The sequence below is a fragment of the Nanorana parkeri genome, unplaced genomic scaffold (genome assembly GCF_000935625.1).
Source record: "Nanorana parkeri isolate BGI_ZX_2015 unplaced genomic scaffold, ASM93562v1 scaffold941, whole genome shotgun sequence".
NCBI lineage: Eukaryota > Metazoa > Chordata > Amphibia > Anura > Dicroglossidae > Nanorana > Nanorana parkeri.
The window spans coordinates 434,327-458,560 of record NW_017307209.1 but is presented as its reverse complement, the minus strand read 5'-3'; the positions used below and the strand labels follow the sequence as shown (position 1 = coordinate 458,560).

The window sequence follows — 24,234 nt, the reverse complement described above, 5'->3', positions numbered from 1 at the left end:
GGACGGGGGAGGGGGCAGGCACAGCTTGCTCTGTCTCTAGAGAGGCAGAGCCAGCTGTCAATCAGCCTGGGGGATGGATCTCGACAGTTTTGTCGGGATCTGTCCCAGGTGCGGCACGGCTCTGCACTCTCAGAATATAGCGGGCAATAGTCCGCTAAATACTGAGTTTTGGGTCACCCGAAGAGAACTATGGGCAAAAAAGGTTAGGCCATAGTTCTTTTTTAAATAGTGTGCCATTCTCATCAGCTGAAACTTGCCTGACTTCCACACATTCTGGTTGGTCTGTGCAGCTGCTCATCATATTGATGGGCCAGTAGAATGTGTTGGGGGAGAGAAAGCTGCAACACTACCCAGAAATGTTGGAGCTCGTGTGACAATAATGGACCTCCATTCGTGCCATGCAGAGAATACTGTAAGTATTGTACTGTATGTGCACTTCTGGGTGCCTGTTCCTAATACCTGTCAGGGGCTTTCATTGTTCTTAATGTGACAGACTTTTTTTAAGGCTTGATTCCAAGCAATTAAGGAAATACACAACTTAAATACATATATGGGAGGTGTGGAAGAGGAGGTAATTGTGTCCTGCCATTGTAGAGATTTAGGCTTCATTCACACCTGCGTTTAGGGGCAGACAGCAAATTTCTCAGCTGTTTGCATGTAGTCAGCGATTACCAGCGAATGATAACTCCTAGACATAAACTGTTTGCATCCAGGGTGCATCATCCGCAGGTTATTGTGGCATGCCGATTACAAACTAACGGCTGTGAATTGCTGCTTGCATAAATACTGCTGATTCACAGCTGATTCTAACAGTGGATTTTGTAATTTGCCCCTAAACGCCAGCGTGAATGGTTCCCAATTCAGCCTTGTACAGCCAGGTGAATGTCCTTACTTCTCTACCGCCGTTAACCAATACAGCCTGTAAAAGGAAAATGAAGGAGCACCTGTTTAACTTGTTTCCTGTGAATTTGACACCTCCATCCCTTATTTAACTATAAAGCTAACTGGCAAGTCACAGTCAGTGGTCTGCTTTTATTAGGAAAGTAGCTACTACTTCTTTCCATTATATTATAAACAAAGGGTCAGCATGTGTAACTGAGGAATTGCACGTAATTCCCACGCCTACACTCTATCTGCCCTATCCGCTATAAAGCCCACTATGTTTTTTATTTATGATTTCGGACTATTCTAGTGCTGTTAATTCTCCTGATTCTGCTGCATGGTTTCCTTTGTATGCAGGTACCTGGCATGTATAATACATTACAATATACAATGAAACACAGTGAGGAAAACTAGCTGTAAAATGTGATAGAGGCTTACACTATATCAGAGAAGCACTGGTGCTGCATGGAAATGCAGGTTTACAAATCCAGATTTGTTACTAGGCAGATTACAACAGAAAACGTATAATAAGTAACAGTTATAATAATTGCAAATGATGAGGGGAAATAACAGTCTAGTACCAGAATGGTCTGTTATGTGCCCTAAAATTTTATTTTTATCATTTATTTTATAAATTGGATAAATAATACCTTATGATAATATTACAGATAACAAAAATAAACAATCTATTGGTAACTGAACTGCAATTAACTTACTCGCAATGCAATCATACACCTGGCAAAAGTTCTCTGCATTGGTCAGTCATCTGGGGCACAAGGTAGTCTTTAATGACATGTCCTTATGGCACCTTTCTCGTTCCTGTATCATCAATGATTTACTGTGGTGTGTATCTTGGTTCTCTCCCTGGGCCTTGCTCTTTAGCACCCTCATCTGGGTTCTTACACATTTCACAATTCTCTCCTGTGTCAAGCACACAAACCAGCATTCCTTTTATGCCCTCTGGTGCCCTGTCCAGAAACGTGGTTGAGCATGTTCATGTGTTATTGGCTAGCAGAGCATATACTGATTGGCCTGACTATCTTTTTGAAGGTCAACTTATTCGAGAAAAATTGAAGGACTAGCCATGCAAGGGTAGCGAGTCCAAGAGGTCACTAATGGATCGGGACGGACAACATGATTATATTGTAAAAAGCATTTATTAGTACAAAAATATCAAAAAGGTAATAATATAATAACTTATTCCCCTTTCAAGTTAGGGGGATATTGTTGCAACTCTTTGCTTTTCCTCACATTGACCTTGCTTGAACCCCACCTGCCCTGGTCCTTGTATTATTACATGACTGTGTTAGTCTGGTTTTGAATATCAGCTATAGCTTCCCTTGCCATTGACTAAGCTTCTTTCTATGACATTGTCTTCCCTTGACTAGATTATGCTATTGGATTGTCTTTAGCTGCAGACCTACCCATGGCACTGCATCCCTGCCTGTGTAGTGCCAGTTGTCACTAAAGAGGCCATGCAAAAAATCTCACTTTGGGAGTGCCCACCACACAAATTCAGCTGCACTTTAAAGGTCTCAGGTGAAGACCAAGTACTTCCAGATCCTGCTCCTTGATGAGAGCCTATTTACAACTTGCTTATGGTTGCAAGCATATTTTGCCATCCTAGCCTTGTATGCAAGGATCTTGAACCCTGATCCAAGATTTTGACAATAAGTGGGTCTTCCTAGGGAATAATCAAGGACTCACCTGCTGAAAATGATGAACGATCATGGATAGTGATTCTAACAATTATGTTATCAATACAGTGAATGTTTTTACAACTTGGATTTAGCATCATACAAGAGAAAAATTCAACTGTTAGAATATGTCACTAAATATTGCTCGAGGAGGTAAACTATCGGGAAAATCCAGATGAAGAATGTGTTATGCATGTATTTTTTCCAAGGGAAGAACCTGGGTAAAGCAACCTACCAAATCTTCTTTATGAATAAACCTCATTCCACTGTGCAGATAGATGGGAGACACTGATACATGAATTTAAAATGCCTTATACTGCAGATGGCCCACTTTTAATATAGCATACATATTTATACTCTAGGAGGATGAAATAGTTTTTCTTGGTACTGTGGCACCACCTGTAGATCTGAACACAACATTGCTGTTCTTATCTATATAATTTTTCATTTGTCAGTATACTAATAAGCCAGCACATTGACAATACATAACACAATACAAGTCATTGTTTTTGCGTGATCAATTTTACTCAAAGCTTTTAAAGCACTGATATTTATATTGTTTTAGTTGCTGTAATTAAATGGTGATTAGGTTAAGCCTTCCATTTTCTAATTTCTTAAGCTCCTGTACATTGCCTGGGAGTAGCAGAGTTTGTTAGCTGGTCAGTCGGATTATGGATTAAGTTAGAAAAGTGATTGTTTTATATGGTAAGCCATTGCTTTTCAATGCTTTTTATTGAATGAAGTGAAGCATCTCCTTTTGAATTAGTAAAGAAAATAAATAAATAAATAAATAAATAAATAGGGAGCTATATTGGTCTACATTCATATTGAAAGCTGTTATTTACTATATTAATATTTTTAATACTGTAGAAGCATAAGCCTATGGCCTTATATACAGTATGTACAGTGTGCATATTTTGACCTATATAAGCATAACTCATATTTATTTTTCCATATTTACTGTATGCCTTCACATGTTTCCAATTCATCTTTGATATCCTGATTTCACTTCACTGCTCCATTAATGGTGTTTAACGCAGCTGCATAGCCTTCTATCTTCTCACTGATTCTTAATATCCAGATGCTGGTCTTTCTGTGCACTGGTGGTATAATCGGTAGCAATTCTGTATGTAAGATCTTAAATTTGTGTTTATCAGAACTGTCAGGGCAACTCAAGTACAAATGTGAATTTGCCGTCACATATGCACAACTGATACAGTAACTCACCTTGTTAAAAAAACAGATTTGTAATGATCAGGTTCGGTGCTTATAATCCCCCTGCTTCCGGTTTGCCATGAAATATGAAGATTGTTTGGAGATGTTGGAATATAAGGAGTCATTCTGCTGATGACCATCTTTGTATAGGTATTGCTTACAGTTTGGCTATACTGTCCAGGTGATTGCAGGTGAAATCTGTATTGGCTTTAAAAATTCAGAGAAAGATTACCCCTGTGGAGGAACTGCATATAACTGTTTTCCATTGAGCCTGGCTTTGCTGACATGCCCTAGGTATGCCCTAGTTTAGTATAGATGGAATTCTAGATGGCAATGTATGCCTCATGTGTGTGATAATTTGAGTCATTGGGTACCTGTGTATCAAGTTGTGTCTAACATGATGTGTCTCCTGTCCACATACCAGCCCTAAGATGGGAAAAACAGTTCCCTTGTGTGCTGTCCATGGAGACAGATATTGCTTTACATATTATTGGCCTTCAGGATACTGCTTACTGCACATCAGAACTAGAAAAATATGCTTCCCCAGGACTCCTGAGCTGGTCATAAGAGTGTCATATATGTGCTTATTTCGTTTAGATATTATATTCTTAATTGCAAAAAAATAAAAGAAAGCTATGTATATTTCTTGTTCTTGTTCTATCATTTGTTTTCTTTGGGCTCTTCCTCCTTTGTTATTGCCTACAGGTCAACAGAACTATCTAGTAAACACAGCTGTCTAAAGCATGATGCTTCCAAATCTGAGGTCCCAGGTTTCCTTCTGTCTTTTGGATGAATGGACTGTTATCTCCTCATTTATTGGGAAAAAACTATATTGAAAAAATGGAAGGCTATCCTTGTTGACCCTCCGGTTGCATTGCTGCCTTTGGCTTCAGGACTCATTGATCGGGCAAAGGCATGCAGCAAGGGAAGACAGAAGCCTTGATCTAAGTACTTGATTTGGGTCAGTGAGCAACCAAATGAGAGGATCAGCATGACAGCAAAGCACCTAGCATATTTAGCAAAAGAGATCCACCATGGTAGCTTATATGTTTCTGTCCATACAGGTTTCCTTTAAATATAAATGTTTCTTTCACAGTGGAGTTGATGTGCAGCATTACATGTCTTACAGAGTTCATTAGAATCCCAGTCCTTGGCTAGTTTGAAGTGTATCCTTATGCTCCCTGAGATGAACATCAGGGGTGTCAGAGCTTAGATGAGGTCTCCGTTTGTGTGGAAATGTGGTTAAAATGAATGATGGTATAATTTTATCTAAATTAACCTTTCTACCTGTTTTATGGATACTGAAATCTCCATGTGACACTTGTTGCATGGAAACCTTTCTCTCAATGTGCAGTGTGACGGACCGCCTGGTACCCCGACTGGGTACCTCCGTCAGAAAACAGCTTCCTCTCCGCTGGAACCCGAATCCCAGTGTCCTCAGCCCAAACCTGCCTAATTATTGGACAGAACCAATATATTAGGACAGAACGCTAACCACTCAATCATTAGACAACACCAATGTTGAGGTGGAAAACAAGATCTGCTTTATTGAAGGAAGCACACAGAATTTATACCTGACAGGATCAGATTAGAGTGCAGTGTGTCCCCTCCCCCAGACAGCTAGGTGCCGCATTGGAAGTCTTTCATGCACAGAAACTCTTTGGGATGAATGTCCTTCATTAGATAAGAACTTGATCCCATCATTGCAAACAATGGTCACTCCAGCCAGCCTGCTACCTATAATGAACACAGTGATGTGTGTCTGTAATGTCGGGGGAGACATACAGTATATCCACTCCACACGTATCCTGGTAGAATGGTTCCATGTAACCCCAAGAGGTCTGAGGGGGGTCTCCATAGTTCTGGTCCATAGTCCGTAGGAAACTAGCCCTCAGGCTCCTCCAGCAGCCCCAGTGACGGTTCAGTCCGTCACATGCAGATCAACCTTGTATCATAAAAACCCAGGACTCACGGCCACAATTTTTTTGATCCTCCTTCATTGCTGCAATGCAGGACCTAAAATCAGCCACCAAGCTTACGCATTTATGTCCTGCATTATGTATCAATAAAGGAAGATTGAAAGGATCATTGCCATGAGTGCTGTTTTTTGACAGATGACTTTATTTAGTTTGAAGCACCCAGACTAGCATACATATGTATGTGTAAAATATGTCAAGGTCATGATTTGGTAGCCTGAAGGAGCCCTCTTGTAATTTTTCAGTAGCTGGAAGCAAAGAACTTCCCATGTTACAGCTGTCCCTTTTGCGATAATCTGAATTCTAGACTTTGTTTCAAAATGTTCTATGGGCTAGTGCCACATTTTTTTAAATCATTGTCATAGATTTTTGTCAGAGCATTTCCAAATTTCCAAAATTTACTCTAGATGAGTGCACAGCCAAACAGCTAAAGTGGAAGATTATTCACTTTTGGCTGACATGCGGCTCCCCATTGTGAGCTAAGAGCTCAGCCAAGGGCTCCTGCCTCTTCCTCTTGTAAAGCCTGGCTTTGCTGATATGCCCTATCTATGCCCTCGTTCACTATAGATGGAACTATAGATGGCAATGTAGGCCTCAAGTGTGTGATAATTTGAGTCACTGGGCACCTGTGCATCAAGTTGTGGCTAGCATGTCCACATAACAGCCCTAAGATGGGAAAACCAGTTCTTGTGTGCTATCCATGGAGATAGATATTGCTTTACATATTTTTGACCTTCAGGATACTGCTTATTGCACATCAGAACTAGAAAATTATACTTCCCCAGGACTCCTAAGCTGATTATACATGTTCCAAACTGATTGTACAAACTCCTTTTAGATTTAAAAACAAAATCTATATAATGAGAGGGTTTGTCTAAACAAGCCTTTCAATTCTAACCAATCAGGCAGGCCCTGGCATTACAGAGCTGCTGGTAGACTTGAGAGAAATTGCCCAATCAGATTGTAATGTATATAGTCAGCTTAAAAAAGACACATTCTTAGATATTAGAGTGTCATCTATTCTGAGCCAGATCTGCAATGATCAGACACCTGAGCTGATTCTGAAAGTATTGTTTAGCTGAGTTTGGCTCTGCTGACTACTCGCTGTTGTTCTCAGATGAGGTTGTCAATGGAGATGTTTGCTTAGCCTATGCACATGTTTGTATAGAAAAAAAACAAAAAGTTAGTGACACAGGCGCCAGCGCCCGTAACTGTGTGGGACAACCAAGTAAGACACTCTCGATGCAGCTCCCGCTGATTTAGGGTAACCACAAAGCCGAAAAGAAGCACAAGGAGAGCGCCTCCATCGTGTAAAACGCTTTAATAAGGCGATGTATGAAAGGCTAAAAACATACTCACAAACAGATGGGATAAGTAGGCATAAAATGTGAGTCAGCAAATGAAACACTAAGATCGTGATCATCCGGCACAGCCGACAAGCTGTATGTCCTCCCTGGTTGACGTGTTTCAGAGAACACGCCCCCTTCCTCAGAACCCTGAAGGTGTGTCCTCTGAAACGCATGCTTGTATAGACCCTATTAGATTTTTGAGTGTTGTATGACTTCTGTCTTAGGTTCATGACCAGGCATACACTTGAATATATCTGTTATTCTTGTGTTATAGGTATCTTCTGTACCTACAACTAAAGAGGGATATTTTCCATGGACGTCTTCTATGCTCCTTTGCTGATGCTGCTTTCTTGGGTGCTTGTATAGTTCAAGGTTAGTACAATCTCTTGTGTAATGTTACAGTGTTCCATAATAATGTCTTCTATTTCTTTTCTTAAAATTATCACAAGTGGGTTCTGGCTCACAGTTTAGTACATTATGTGACATTCACCAGTATGTATGTAAAAGTTAAACCATTTGAGTAATCTACTTTTAATAATCTGCCTGCAAAGTTTTGTACTTAATTATTTGCAGTATGCATAGAAACAGCAGTTGACTGTATTTGTTATGGCACTGATGCAAGGTAAGCCAGGGGTGAATGAAAAAATATCTTCCTTAACAATGCTAGTTATGATTTTTCTTTTTATTATACGCTCTTGGCACTTTTATATCTCCTTATGGCTGTATACAACTTAAATAATTTACACTGGAGATAGTAGTGATGAGGGAAATAATGCATTGGGTTTTATGATCTGACCTGGGGTAGTATAATTTGCAGCCTAGAAATGTCTGATGTAAATTCCAGCCAGTGCGATGGGATACCTATTGTTTCAGAGTTTATTTTTTTTTCTTTCTTTCTCCTTTAAATATGTATGTCTTTAATTAAAAAAACAATCTTAAACAAATTGTACTCCCTAATTTACAAATTAAGTATTACAAAAAGTATATCTTCACTGTGGCTTCCAGCTGCAGAATGATTTTATCCCACAGGGTGGTAGAAAGGGATTCTCAGAGATCTCACACTTCAGTTTCTGTGGTTTGAGCCATGATTTCACTGGTTAAAAATTGGTTAGAATTGTTTCACAGGAAACACTGTAACAAGGACTGACGCACAAACCATTTTTGGTTCCTTTCTCAAGCATGCCTCCCCGTGTTGCAGACAAGCTAAATTTAATGTAGCAGGACACCCTATTCGCAACGCTCTGACTACAGGGATAACTGCCACTATGCCTAGTATGCTAAACAGTTTGTTATTGTGTATTTAAGCGGTAGGGGAATGCAGGCAGTAAACTGTTTACCCTGTGGTCCTGGTCTAGTAGTATGTCCAGATCCAAGCATTTCCTATCCCAGGTCCTCTGCTGCCCGTAGTAAATAATATCCTCCATTCCTGTAAATGTCGTAAGACAATATTACAATCTTTCATTAAGCTTTGTAATAACTGAATATTACCTTTGCAGCTGAGATCGGTGATTATGATCCTGACGAACATCCCGATAATTACATCTGTGACTTCAAGATATTCCCTAAGCAGTCACAAAAGCTGGAAAGAAAAATTGTGGAAATTCATAAAAGCGAACTCAGGTATGATATAAATTGAGTGTAAACAATTATTTGAGCCTATGTTTAGCCATTTTAATGTATTATACTGTTTGCATATTGAATACTCATATGTGCTTTTTTTAAACATACTTCAGATCATGACTGAAATTGTATTGCTCTAGTTTATTGGCAATTCATACATTTGAATTATTTTTAAAGTATCTACCCACTCAGGAATTTAACATATGGAGAGTTGTGCTGCAGGATCGGGATTCCCTTCACAGAGTTCTTGGACCTGGCCTTTCCACCATTACGTTTTAGCCTTCCAGCAGCAGGATTTTTACTTTTGCTGCTGTACTCTCATCTTAATGTAAAGATCCTTATTGCGACAGCAACAAGTTGGGAATGTAGGAAGTCTGGATTAGTCATATAATAATAATAATTAAGATCCTGGTGTGCATATAAATAAAATAAATAGACTATAAACACATCAGCTGTAAAAAATCAATTTATAATCCAGTAATATTAATGTGCAGGTCTCCTCAAAACTCGTGCTCAAACAGAAAGTGTGGCTGGAACCACCCCAAAGACGGAAGCTCAATGTAAAAATTAATGTTTCATGTTTTGGAAATGGTCTCAGACTCTGGCTGGAATAATCCAGTACTGCACAGCCAGTTTAGAATGGGGCTCTCCAAAGCTATAAAAGATGCTCAGGTTAATCACTGCACACCTGTGTCTGTATTGGCCAGTGTCCTTGTGAGCGCCATGCTGAAAGACTGGCCATTTCTTCTTCTTTTGCCGTTCTCCTCACTCTTGCCCGAGGCTCCACTATTCCACCAAATAAGCCTATGCAGATTCGGGTCACTTGCCTTTCCACTCAAGAGAAACCTCGGTCTCTGTCTCTATTGTGGTGCCAAGGGCCAGTTCACTAGCAATTGCCCAAGTAAACCGGGAAACACCAGAACCTAGAGGAATAGGGGCCATAACCTTCTAACTGAGGAGCACAACAAATTATTTGTCCAGATCTACATTACTTATAAGACTCTTAAGCCTTTGTGGATTGTGGCTCAGCTGATCTTATTCTTTGTCACCGACTCTCAGGCATACCCTCTGATCTGTGGCTAGCCATAGTAATGACTACAAAACCCTTGTATCAGTTGGGTCACTCAGAAGATTGCGGCTTGGGGCAACTCTTGCACTGAGCACTGCCTACATCAGCCTTATGACTATCAGAAACTATTGAAATGTTTTGACTAAACTTCCATTTAAACTATGATGTCAATAATGTTTGCTTGACCATAACCACAACAGTTCCAGTGCATAGTATACCCACAATGTTATCCCTATAAATTTTTATAAAATTATATTGAATTAAAAACAAAGCTTTTCAAGGTTATGTAGGTAAGACCTCTTCCATCCCCTCATAAGCTACATATTTCTGGCCAGTATAGCGAGGTGGTGAGCGAGCAAGCTTGGAATGGGGGCTACACACACAGGGATCATGGGGAAGAAAAGTAGCCACCCTCCAGAAGGAAGGACAGTGTCAGCACACATTCAGAAATGATTTGAGGATCTACAGCTGAGTGATACACAAATAAGCTAAACACATTTTAATAGTAAGATTTAACTCCAGAGTTTAGTGTCCCTTTGAGTAAAGAACCCTTTATGAATAAAGTAACTGTGCTTGGGTTAGTGGTCAGAAGTATGTCTCCAAATGCCAGTTCCTTTGTTGCACTTCAATCAATACTGTATACACTTTTCTCATCAATATGTAAAGTGAAAAAATATGCTTATTAACAGTGTTTAATAAAAAGGCGCTTAAGAGTCAGCAGTGTTTCAAAATCAGCTTGCTCTTGTTAAAAATGTATAACATGTCCTGTATGAAACAAGACATAACATAAGAACTAACATACATGTCAGCACATTTTATAAATGTTATTGCAGTTTCCTTTGGAGTGGGAAAGTGGAGCAAATGTGCTTTCTTAGGTCATGTTTTGCTTACCATGTAAAACATTAATGACCTCTTATTCCTCCTCTTATGCTATTTCAGAGGTCAGAACTCAGCTGTTGCAGAATTTAATTTGCTGTTGAAAGCACATTCCCTGGAAACGTATGGCGTTGACCCTCATCCATGCAAGGTACCACAGCTGTTTCGAGTTCACTGTGCTTTCTGATCAGCAATTTCACACTTGAACTGTGTGACCGATGGAGTAATAGATTTTGAATAGATAACATGCTAGGTACATGTGCGCATGTAGTGTCACAGCTAGCTCTGTGTAGCTAATAGGATGTGTCCTATGCCATTTACTACAATCTGTCCTACGACGATGTTAAGTGGTTTGTTGATTACACAATTAATGTATCAGCATTTTATGTAAAGTTTTGTGTGCAATGTATGCATTCAGTTTTTGGATTACTTTAGTTATTTTAGGTATGTTAGTAGGAACTGTGTGTACTGCCTTATAGCCACTAACCAGGTCTAAAAATGCTCTTTCTCTCTCATGTTTAAATGTGATCTGTGGCCATTGGGCAGTACAAACAGTCCTTGGTGGTGACAATTATGAATGACAATCATTGTTCCTTCAAGATATTTTTATGTACGAATGCAGCTTTCATAGATAAAAACTAGCACATGTATTTTATGTCACAAAGATCAAGGTTTAAATAGTTTACAATTTTAAATAAATGAGTTTTCGTCCACATCATTATAAGAACTATATTGTGGTACAGGCACACTATTCATTAGAGTATTTTACACTTCATTAAACTAACATTTTTCACACCAATTGAAACCAACCCCTGTACTTTAATACAAAACACTACATTTTATTGAGACTTAAAGCGTATGTAGAAGTTCTCTTGTTCATGACTTTTCTCCATAAATGTCAATGGGAATGCAAAAGCAGAAAAATACAGCTTATTTAGAAGTTCACAAGCACCTGTAGAGGAACTCAGATTTAACATAAAGACTTCCTAAATTGATTCCATGTGCAAGCTGAATGCACCAGAAAGTGTGCTGCATTTGCCCATTGAGACAAGCCCTAAATTAATTTTCTTATTGTTTTGATGTATACTAGGTTAGCTGACTATGAAACTGATTCTTATTAAACCTTGTATCACCTTTGTTGTTTTAAGGACTCAACAGGGACCACAACATTTCTAGGATTTACTGCTGCGGGGTTTGTTGTTTTCCAGGGAAATAAGAGGATACACTTAATAAGATGGTAACTACATTTTATGTTGCTGTTTATTAACTCTAATGACATACATTTTGTGAAAAGTAAGCCAGAAGAGAGAATTGTTAAGAGATTATCTTATTGAGAAGTGCTTACTTCTTTACACTGTGGTTTTAAAATTTGCTATATGGATAATGTAGTATAAGAAAATCATATGAGACATATAAGACCAGAGAATACTCCCTTCTCCTCTTGCAATTAGGGTCCACTCACCAGCTGAACACTGACTGTTACATGAACAAATGGGTGGTGTACATGATAAGGTATGGCGATTGTGGTAGTGTCCATGCCTTGCAGTTGAATTTTATGTTCCCTCTGTGTTTTAATGGGTTTCTTCCCACATTCCTTAATGGTATTGTCAATTAAACCGGTTTCTGAACATAACTGGCCTTAGAGTTTATGTGGTAGGAATGAGGTGAATGGTTTCACATACTGTATAATGAGCTGCTTAATATGTCAGTAATATATACATATAGAAAATATATAAATATACCCATCAAGCTTTTCAGCATGTAAGAGACACATTAACATGAAAGATTCTAATAGTGTCAGTCTGGCAAAATTAGAATGAGTGGTATGGTTTTATGATGCTTGTTGAGTCTTAGTAATTTTATAACATTGTACATTGAACTTTAGAGGGTGACAAATAGTTAAAGTGTAGTAGTAGCCAAACAGCCTAAAGCAGAAAAAAAGTCTTTAAAAAATCGAAATTTAATTTTCTGCAACACTCACCTTCAATGTGCAGTTGTACCCCACAATTCTTTTTTTCCACTAGACTAGATGTCCTTAGAATTCCATGTTGAATAATGGCCAGCATTATTCAGCCTGCTTCCTTTGAGCCTAGGCTGTCATAGACCAACCCTCTGGGGTGGCAGTATCAAACAGTCTGAACTCAGAGTATTTCTGCATTGCACGGTGCTCTCGCATTGTTACAAGAGCACCGTGAAGTGCACCAATAAGGACCACCCCTGGAAGGACCACGTCATCGGACCAGCCAGACAAATTGGGGAAAAAACCTGATTTGCAATGGGGTTGAATATTTGTCATTACAACTTTATATATAACGTATATATATTGTGCGTTTATTTATATATTGTATATAGATATGTAAAGTATATCCACTATATTGCCTAAAGTATTGGGACGCCGGCCTTAACACGCACTTAACCTTTATGGCATCCCCGTCTTAGTTTGTAAGGTTCAATATTGAGTTGGCCCACCCTTTGCAGCAATAACAGCTTCAATTCTTCTGGGAAGGCGTCCACAAGGTTCAGGAGTGTCTATGGGAATGTTTGACCATTTTTCCAGAAGCGCATTTGTGAGGTCAGGTACTGATGTTGGATGAGAAGGCTTGGTTTGCAGTCTCCGCTCTAATTCATCCCAAAGGTGTTCTATCGGGCTGAGGTCAGGACTCAGGACTGCAGGTCAGTCATGTTCCTCCACCCCAAACTCGCTCATCCATGTCTTTATGGACCTTGCTTTGTGCACTGGTGCACAGTCATGTTAGAACAGGAGGGGGCCATCCCGAAACTGTTCCCCCAAAGTTGGGAGGATGAAATTGTCCAAAATGTCTTGGTATGCTTATACCTTAAAAGTTCCCTTCACTGGAACTAAGGGGCCAAGCCCAACCTCTGAAAAACAACCCCACACCATAATCCCCCCTCCACGAAACTTTACACTTGGCACAATGCAGTCAGGCAAGTACCGTTCTCCTGGCAACCGCCAAACCCAGACACGTCCATTAAATTGCCAGACAGAGAAGCGTGATTCATCACTCCAGAGAACACGTCTCCACTTCTCTAGAGTCCAGTTGCGCCGTGCTTTACACCACTGCATCCGACGCTTGGTGATGTAAGGCTTGGATGCAGCTGCTCGGCCATGGAAACCCATTCCATGAAGCTCTCTATGCACTGTTGTTGTGCCAATCTGAAGGACACACAAGGTTTGGAGGTCTTCATACATACATACATACATACATACATACATACATACATACATACATATCTTTCTTGGTTTCTTGCAGATAGACTTAAGGGTAATTTTCATAAATTATTTTTCTCTGTTCCTTACAATGATATCTTTCCTTTTCCAGGCCGGATGTCTTCAAAATGAGATTTGATGGGAAGACATTTTATGTTGTTGTAATGCAGAAGGAGGTAGGAACTATCTAGCTCATCATACACACTGATAGTTTATTTCCTTAAATGTACTGATGTATACTAAGAAATCAATTTTTGTCTGAACTTGTCTTTAATCCACATTTGCCAACTTAAAATAAGTAAAGTTGCAGCTTTACAGCACCGTAACTGTACAAATACACAGCTACTACATTAATTAGTGTTTAATGGGTTGCCTATCACGTAAACATGTGTAGCAGTACAGAGTGTCTTGATGTGAATTGGCTCTTAGTGAGCTTTAAAAGTAAGCATTTATTGGGACTTTCCCTATATGTTAAATTGGAATGATCTCTAACTCCAATCGCTTTTAGCACCCTGCCTTTATAGTTGTTCATTAACATAAGGTATACCTGCTTCCAGGTACCAGTGAATGTTATACTCCAGTGCCCAAAAATTAGTGACTGACATTTGGTGAAAACAAACATGAATATCACTATCCACAGCAATACCTCACCAACAATGGCATACTTGCACACACGGGTATCATCACTCAACATTATGTTCTCTGAACCTTAAAGTGACATTAAACCCTCAGATTTGTTAACATAAAACAATACTGTAATGTGTGCCTTACTGTAATCCATGGTTGTTTCCCTTCTCTTTGCTGCTCTTCCTTTTAAATCTGTTCTCATGCTGGGCAGAACTTCTGTTTTGCAGCAGACTGCCTTGTCTCTGAAAAGGATACATGGTGTCTGTGTGTAGGCTTGCAACCTGAGCCAGCACTACAGGAAGAGGCACTCATCTGCAAAGGGAAGTTCTCCCCAAGCATGAAAAGACATGAGGATTTAAAAGGAAGAGCAGCAAAGAGAAGGGAAACAACCATGGATTACAGTAAGGCACACATTACAGTATTGGTTTATGTTAAAAAATCTGAGGGTTTAATGTCACTTTAGGCCTTAAACTACCCACTTAAATTAACCCTTAAAGGAAAACTTCACCATAAAAAAACTCCCTGTGCAGCAACTTGACTTAGACTTGAATGGGGTTGTACTTTTAGGTCAAGGGTGAAAATATTAGAGGTGGCTGCTGCTGTCAGGAAGTGGTAAGTAGGGGTTCTGGCTGTTAACATTAGGGGCTATTGGACGTGTGCTGCTTTTAAATGTGAAGTTGCAGTACAATATATCTCCTAAAATTAACTCTAAACCTGCCTCTAAGCATGAAAAGTAACCCCTAACCTAACTTTGAATGTAAAGTATTAACACTTAACCTACATTAACTCTCCACCCCCCTAATTGAATAGTTGAAATGAAGTTCTAACACCTAACCTAACTCTGAAAATTAGGTTTTGACACTTACCGAATCCTGGCTTCTAGCTATATTTCTTCCGTAACATTAAGCTAGCCCAACTCGTACAATTCAAATAAAACTTTCCTAAGAAAACCCCTGAGCCTAGGCCTACCTGCCCCTAAATTCAACATTCAGATATTTACATATTCCTAACAAGCAGTAAACATGTCTTCACTAACATTTGTAGCTGCAGGCACTGTGGAACAAATCATCCTCTGAAAAAGAGACACAGTATAGTCATCCAAGTTACTCTGGCGGCAGCTCAGCTTACTCTGCTCCCCCTTTCCCCAGTGGCTTTGCAGTCTTCTAAATCTCTTATATAAACACAGTGCAGGAGCTGTGGGAGGAGAGGACAGTTGGAGCTGAGCTGCTAAGAGAATGTGTTAAATAACTTAAGTGCTTCAAATGTAAACGTTTAGGATTGATTGCTCTATACAGTCTGCAGCTACAGAGGTCAGTGATGGTTTGTTTAATTTATTGCTCATTAAGACTGTGTAAATACTTGACTGTCCATAGCCTGAGCACCAGTTCACTTGAGAATTGTTATCACCTAAATGATTGGGCCATTATTATCTAAGGAATTGGTCCGATACTTACATTATTGGGACAATACTTATGATACCTAAATTATTGGAATTATTGGAACAATACTTACCCTGCACCAGTGCAAGTTAGTATTTGCCTTTGCTATCAGTAATACCAATTCATGTTGTCACCAAAAAAATTGTGCCCTCAGTCCTGGCTCTATTCACACGTGGAGCCGCTCTAAACATAAAAATCAATGCATTTTGATGTGCATTGTTCAGACTATTGCGGGGACCAAGCGCGATTTCAGGGGCGGATTCCGCACATTTGCGGCTATAGTAATAGCTGCATATGAGCGCAATAGTTCCCGCATGGAAAACCGCGCGGGAAGTGCAAACACTATATGTGAATGGAGTGTAAGAATTCTGTATTCTCTTCTTAAATACATGATCATGATTCAGAAATAGGGATACAATAGTGACCAAGCCACAAGACATAACAAATTTGATATAATTCTACCAGACTCAGGAGTTCTGTGGTACCAGTGGCGATGTCATTCGCCCTGGATGCCTGGTATGGCAGGTGACAATAGGCTCAGTTCACTTAGATGAAGTTGTGTTAACTCCAGTCCTTTAATTCATGATAGTTTGGTCCTAAAAATGTTTCATACATAAATATAAATATCACTAATGCTGACACTGGCTGGCTTCAATACTTTGTTAATCACTGACCCAAACAGACATATATATTAGGTGTTCTGAATTTACTTGGTGCATGCATGTTCTGGGTTAATGCAAAGGATAGCAAAGGTGGACCCTATATACAGTATATCTTATAACAAATAATGACCCCCATGCAGGAGGTTATAAGGTGAAAATATATGTTGATTATATGTTGCTCAGGAAAAAAAATTATACAAGTACATTATAAATAATTTGCAAAAGCTGATAATCAAGGATAGACAAGTGCCTATTAAGGCTGATTTATTGTGTGGTGGGATCAAAGGGCCAAGTGTTGGCTTTTGTGACGAATGTTGGCTTTCATTCTGTGGCCTGCACAAGAAAAGTTACAGCTGGAATCTGATTGGCTGCTACTGACATTTCCACTTGTCATTTTGATATTCTGTGTAAACCAGCAACCTTTTTTTTAATACCTAAAAAAGAAAATGAATAACGTTATCATTCATTAGGACATCACAGAGGGATTCATTACAACTGTACAGCGCCTTGCCGCATCAGCTCTGTTTGTTCAGTTCCTGTAATCATACACCTGTACAAACAGGGCTGCCTCTGTATTACCTCCTGATGACTAAATATTGCAGGAGACATGCCAGTGTATGAAGTACCCAGCACAAAGAGAACACTCTAATTTTACATCAAAATACTGTTGGTAATGTGTCAAATACATCAAAATTGTCTTTGGTCACAGAGGTGGAGGTAGTAATTTGCTGAATTAAACATTTCCTTTAAAATGTACTAGGGATGCACTGAAATTAAATGTTTAGACCGAAACCGATGTTTGAGCAGTACATGGAAGGATCAGCAAATATTTCAGATATTTGCTGATTCTCTCTGCTCTCCATCCTGAACCGTTCCACCCCTCCCGCAGCTATTCTCATCCCTTCTGGCACTGTCAGTCCTAACAGCTTCTTTCCTCCCTGCTGGGTGCTGATATCTGGAGAGGTTCTGTGTCCCCTCCGATCTTCGCTGCCACTGCCAACACACGCAGGGGAAAGCAGCGGGGATAGGAGGGAACAGAGCCTGAAGCGTGCAGCCGATGCCTAGTGGGTAGGAGAGAAGCTAGGGAGGCACCCTCTTCGTCAAATTTCGTTGCATCCCTAAGATGTACTTATTCAGTTTTATAAAAGAATCCGGTATTTTCTTAGTATGCACATTAGAATTTATACTTGTATGATAAACAGAATTGTTGATTAATGTTTAGAATCATGTAAACGCTTCAAGTCTTATACCATTAATGTAGATTGATGTGTCTTTCTTTCTATCATCTCCAGAAGAAAACTGTTTTAACCTACCATACCTCAACACCAGCCGCCTGCAAACATCTTTGGAAATGCGGTGTCGAAAATCAGGCCTTTTACAAGTAAGTACAGCATGCTTAGAAACTTATATACCTGAAACTATGGATCCAGAAACCTACTTATCAGAAAAAGAGAGGCATTGATCATTTTCCTTTGTAATATGGTATATTGCTGCTAATTTTAATATGTTTTATAGAATAATGCCAATCATTACTGAAGTAACAAAAACTACGGATAACTGGAGCAAGGGAGAAACAAGGCTGTTGCCCATAGAGATTGCTATGGTTTGCATCTTGCTTCCTGTGTGGTGGCAGTATCAGGATCCTTGGGGACAATGTTGAATTTAAAATAACTCTCAGCCTTTGCTACCATAACTTTTTGATAGAAATGTTAAGAATGATATTAGGATGTATATAGAAAGATTATTGCTAATTAGCTTATATGCTTTCCAGTGACAAAGTACTAAAGCTTCTTACGTTATGTTAAAGGAGAACTATGGGGAGACTGAAATACACTTATCCACATAGTTAGAGCCGATGTATGACACTGCAGCTGTCATACGTTGGCTCTATTGATCGAGAACTGAGCGATCGGTTCACAATCTTCTCCCTGCAGAGAGCGGTGACTGTAAGTCATCTCTCCCTGCAGCGATTCCTCCTCCCCTTTCCGTTCCTCCAGTGCTGACTGGAGGGACAGACAGGGGAGGGGGTGGGCACAGCTGGTTCTGGCTCTAGAGAGGCAGAGCCAGCTGTCAATCAGACAGTGGGGTGGATCCTGATAATATTGTCTAAATCTATCCCGGCTGCAATGTGGCTCTGCCATCTATATGCTGAGTTTTGGGTCACAGGAGGACATAAGCAAATGTCCATGTGACCCAAAAGAGAACTTTAGACAAAAATGTTTGGACATAGTTCTCTTTTAAAAGAAGAATGCCCCCCTAATACTTTGATTTGAGCAAGGTTAGGGGGTTATATGTATTAATACAACTCATATCCAGTAATCTTCATGTTTTTATCTTTGTCTTCAACCTTTAGGTATGCAAAATCCAGCCAAGTAAAGACAATGACAAGCAGCAATATATTTTTTAAAGGGAGTCGATATCGATACTCGTAAGTGTTTTGTGTTATAATGTAAATAAGCTGTGTAAAAATCTACACCAGGTCTCTCTGGCTCTTTCTTGTCATGCTTTTACTTATTGCCAACCTCCATCTGAATGTTTTTAATTATTTATTGTTCCATTAATGCCAATGAAGCCTGTTTATAGTATAATCTATCACACTTTGTTACTGTTCTAAATGATCAAACATCAATTATGTCACAATTTTACTGTCACAGCTTTACTGCCATATCCATTACCTTGATCAATACACTACAGAGAATGACAAGGCTTGGCAAGAGTGCAAATTACAATCTTGTCACTAGATGGCAGCAAAGCAACATAAAATAAAATAAATAGCATAGGCTTATAGTAATTTCTAAAGAGGAACTCTAGGTAAACACCTAAAAATACAGTTGAAATACAGTTGAACTGCTTTATCTGTCAAAGGCTTAGTAATTGTTTTCAGCCACTCCACTGAATCACACAACCAGTCAAGGGACATCACTATTTCCTGTTTCAGCTTTGCAGCTTTCTATATCATCTGCCATCTAACTGGACATTAAATCAGCAGTGTGATGAAGATGAAACAGGAAATAGTTATGCAGTGTGGTAGAAATTAAAGGATTTACACATTTTTGGAAGTTAAACTCGTTCACATATATGTATTTATTTCATCTATGTGTTCAGCTGTTTGTCTAGAGATTCAATTTAAACAACATGTTGAGCTACCCATATACGCCCCCTATTCTGAGTACAGTATTGTTTGTGTTAACTATGAATTATTACTGTTATTGCTTGCAGAGGTTTGCTTCCAGATGATGAATATCTCTGAAGTTATTAAAAGATCATTCCCTTTTCTCCATAGAAAAAGGTGTTCACTGGGATGCAGGCATCAATTTAGTGAGGTTAATATGTTGTGACATGTAGACATGATGACAGATAAAACTTTCATTCTCAGTCGCTATTGATTAGACATGTGCGATTCGTTTCGTTCCGAATCGAAATTCAGGCGAATTTTCGGAAATTCGGACATTCGGATGTATCCGAATTCCGAATTACAGACATAACGAATGCAAACGAATCCGAATTTCCATTTCCAAAATTCTGTAGCGGTAGTTCGAACGTTCGTTTCGTTTTCGTTTCTTATTCGTTTCGTTCGTTGGAGCAAAGTGACATTAGAGAAGGAGAAAAATATTTTTTCCCCCTCAAATGTCACGAACGAACGAAACGAATAAGAAACAAATAAGAAACGAATAAGAACAGAAAACGAAACGAACGTTCAACCTACCGCTACCGAATTTCGTCCGAATCCGAATTCCGAATCCGAATTGACTTTCACACCCGAATCCCGAAAAACGAAATAACACAAATCCGAATTTAAAACGATACGAAACTAAACGAATTTTTTGGCAGTGCACATGTCTACTATTGATCTCTTAGGGTTGATGTTCCTGAGGTTATCTAATTCAAGCAACACTAACAGAACAACTAAGAATTTGATTTTGAGCTTGAAAGAGAGACAACCAATAGTAGGAGCAACAAAATTGAGGACAAAAAGTCCCAGGGGAAATCCGACTAAGTGTAGTAATTATATTACAAAGCTATGGATAGCTACGTTTTCGGTGAATAAAGAAGTTGCGAGATTCCCTTTGGGGATATTGGGCAACCTGAGGTGCAAAAAAGGGTGTTCAGGAAATATTTCTGTCGCTCTTGATGCTAGTCGGGATGGAGTTCAAATGATCCAGAGTTTGGCAGCTAGAGGGACCTGACGTGCACTGGAGAGACGAGACAAGAATGCCCCAGAAAAACAGGTGCAAGACAGCAGAGGCGCCCGGATGGCAGAAATTAAGTAACCGTGTTTCTTCAATTTGGACTTTCAATCCATGAATCATACAATTAACTACACCGTCTGAACGCGTTTCGTTGCCCAGAGTAGGCCACTTCCTCAGGAGGGTGTGACAAGAAACTTTACGTGTCACACACGCCAGGAGACTCTACCATTCATCTTAAAGTGTCTTCATTATATTTCTTCCATCCAGGCGCCTCTGTTGTCTTGCACCTACATTTTTTGGGGGGCACTCTTGTCTCATATCCAAGGATTTAATCAGTATGCATCACTCCATATATTGCCACTTACATAGTTAAAGGGGATTTTCACTTTTGTAGGAAATCCAGCAGGTACTGTTCCTTGATACATTGGTTATCTACAATGATCAGCATCTGAGTGTAAGGTTGTTATTGTGTTTAGGCCAAATCCTACTTGGATAGTGGCTGTTGTCTGATTACATTTACTGCTCATACTAAGCCATACCAAGCAGGAGTTGTCATTTATTTGTAACCATTTGTAACCATAGAAGTCTAAGTAGCCATCACAATTGTAGGCTGTATGTCTTCCTTAAGTCATTACATAAATTATTATAACAATATTATAGATGTATATTAAAAAATATATTCTGTATATTATTTTCTTTCCTTTCAAATTAGTGGGAAAGTTGCAAAAGAAGTTGTTGAAGCCAGCTCAAAAATTCAGAGGGATCCTCCAGAAGTCCACAGGTAAAGCCAAACACAATTTATGGTATGTATCAATACCCTTGGGGAGCCTTTGCAGCTCCCTCATGACTACAGGATCTATTCTGGTATGGTGTAAGTTGGAACATGGTTATTTTCCTGTTTTTGGGTAACAACAAACCCTCTCTGTAATATTTTCAGTTTGTGATGAGGGCTTTTGTAACTGAATAAAATTGACATTGATGGCACAACTGTTTGCAAGGGATAGCAGGGTAATGTGCATTTGTTCATTGAAGGCTCAGGCAGATAACTGGCAATATAGCAATGCCAATCAATTAGAATGATTGCTTCAAAAAGCTTGTCAACGTTTGGTCCTGTATAGCTGTATTAAAGGATAAGTGGAGCTTTGCTGTTATTTTCCTTTGATCCATGATATATTATACTGGAAATATGGCCTTTGTCATGCATATACACATTTTGTACAAACTTACTAATGACAACCTGTTTTTCTCCCTCATTTGCCATTTAGGTCATTAATACCCCACAGTCGCAGCTCTTACTCCTTAAACAGGCAGCTTATCATCAACATGGAACCACTGCAGCCTCTCATCCCATCACCGAGTGAGGAGTATGAAGAGGAAGCAGCACCAACAGAAGAAGGTAAATAGATCTGTAAATATTCATGACCTTGTATTTTCTCTTCGTTGCAAAAATATATTGACATTGTGTAGCTTTACAGTATATACAATGATGAAGCATCAGATTGGTTCATGTGCCCATAAACCACAGGTTAGGTACTCCATATTCTCATCACATTCACAGTACAGCTCTTCTTATAGAGGCATAGTGTGTTTCTTTTTTCCTTTTCAGTTTATTGTGGTTAGAAGATGCCGGAGGTATATGATGTGAATTGGATGTTATTTTAAATAAAGTGCCATTCATTTGTAGAGCCACTTTATGCAAATTGCCTGCAGACGTGCTAAGTACTTGGAGCAATTAAAATAATTAGAAAAATCGCAGACCCTGTTGTAGTTTAATCACTAGACATTGGTCAGCGGAGGGTTCTCAATATTTTCAAGAAGCACGTGATTATGAATTGATTGTGCGAAAAATGTCTGTTGATGCCACATAAGAGAGAATTCAACAGCTGCATCTGCTGTGTTTTATACAGCTGTCCTCTCAAGTGTGACAACTGTATAAAGTGTGCTAAATTTTCTCTAGTGAAATGATTATATGCAATACTTAATAATCTTCAAGAGAGACATTTAATGCAGATTCTTTCCTTCATAATTATGCGCAAACTGGGACAATCCATTACATCTTTTTAAGAACATAAATCTTTGAATTATAGCTATAAACAGGAAAAAGGAAAAAAGGAGTATTTTTGGTACACACTTTGAGGTATTAATGTAATATTTACCTTAAAGGAGAACAATGGGGTAAGTGTTTTTCCCCATAGTTCTCTTAAGGGTCACGGGAGAACAAGTAATAACCTCCTCTCGTGACCCAAAGCTCAGTATATCGTGAGCTCCAGCTCGCAGTATCCTGAGACCGCTACAGCCGGGACTGATGAACAATGCCTTCAGGCTGCAGTGTTTATCCACAGTGCCATGGAAATGATAGTACAACTGTCAGATACACTTGCGCTGTTAAAAATTTAAATAAATTAGTTTAAAAAAGAATCAATAAGCAAAAATTATTTTTTGCCCATAATAACACCAGAGATAGGTTTTTAAATTAAATCAGTGCAGCAAACAGACATCTTTTATATCTTAAATTGTATGTATACAAATAAGTTAAATATAATTAAAAAATAATTATAAATCATATTTAATTATACAAATAATTAAAAATAATTGTTGCTAGATTTGGCCTGGGCATCTAGGCATTATTGATTTCTGGTCTTGAAAGGTTAAAAGGATCATTTAAATAACAAGATGCTCCTAATCTAAAATTAAGTGGCTATGGGAAGAGTTCAATACTGAGTGCTAACACAGCAGTACATGGTGCAGTTCCTCTGCTGGGAGCTACACCAACATGCCTACCTCAGTCAGTCTCTCCCTCCATGGAACAGATAGCTCTGTTCTCTGGGGGAAAGGAAGCTACATATTTTTCTGGTGCCACTTTTAAAGATGTTAAAGCCCCTGCCACCTCCTAAGCCTCAGTGTTTGTCCATTACTGTGAGGGACAGCCTTCATGGCTAATATTGAGGCTCAGGAGGTGGGGGTGGATGGATCCAGGCGCTGAGCCCCATCTGACCCTGGATGTATTTGTAAATCAGAACAATTAGGAACTTTGGGTACTTGGGGTACTTAAACTGACAAAGAACCTGAAGCGCAGGCACCTGAATGTGCCTTCTTTATGCTGGATTAGGTAAGTAATTTGCACTTCAGGTGTGCTATTAGTCAAAATGTTTTTAGTAACATTCTAATTTAAACGTATGAAACAATATATTTTATATGTGTATACAAGTTAGCTTTTTTGTATTTAAACGTGTACCTATTTTAGAGCCCCATCTGAAAAGATTTTGCTAGCTTTCGGAAGGTACTATTCTATATTTTAGGTCAGGCATATTCTGCAGTCTGCAGGCCAAGTACATTTATTGGCACATTTTATGAGCATATTAAACTAGGCATGCATTATAATACAATAATATATATATATATA

General features: G+C 39.1%; 1 protein-coding gene across 1 annotated transcript in view; it reads left to right on the top strand.

The window, feature by feature from the left end:
* FRMD3 (FERM domain containing 3) overlaps positions 1 to 24,234 on the top strand; it is a 163,851-nt gene that overhangs the window by 126,358 nt on the left and 13,259 nt on the right. Inside the window, exons 6-14 of the mRNA XM_018566354.1 lie at positions 7,394 to 7,491; positions 8,616 to 8,739; positions 10,748 to 10,835; positions 11,833 to 11,921; positions 14,026 to 14,089; positions 17,934 to 18,022; positions 18,995 to 19,069; positions 21,544 to 21,612; positions 22,097 to 22,227. Coding sequence (XP_018421856.1) covers positions 7,394 to 7,491; positions 8,616 to 8,739; positions 10,748 to 10,835; positions 11,833 to 11,921; positions 14,026 to 14,089; positions 17,934 to 18,022; positions 18,995 to 19,069; positions 21,544 to 21,612; positions 22,097 to 22,227 — 827 coding nt within the window. The remainder of the gene's footprint in view (positions 1 to 7,393; positions 7,492 to 8,615; positions 8,740 to 10,747; positions 10,836 to 11,832; positions 11,922 to 14,025; positions 14,090 to 17,933; positions 18,023 to 18,994; positions 19,070 to 21,543; positions 21,613 to 22,096; positions 22,228 to 24,234) is intronic.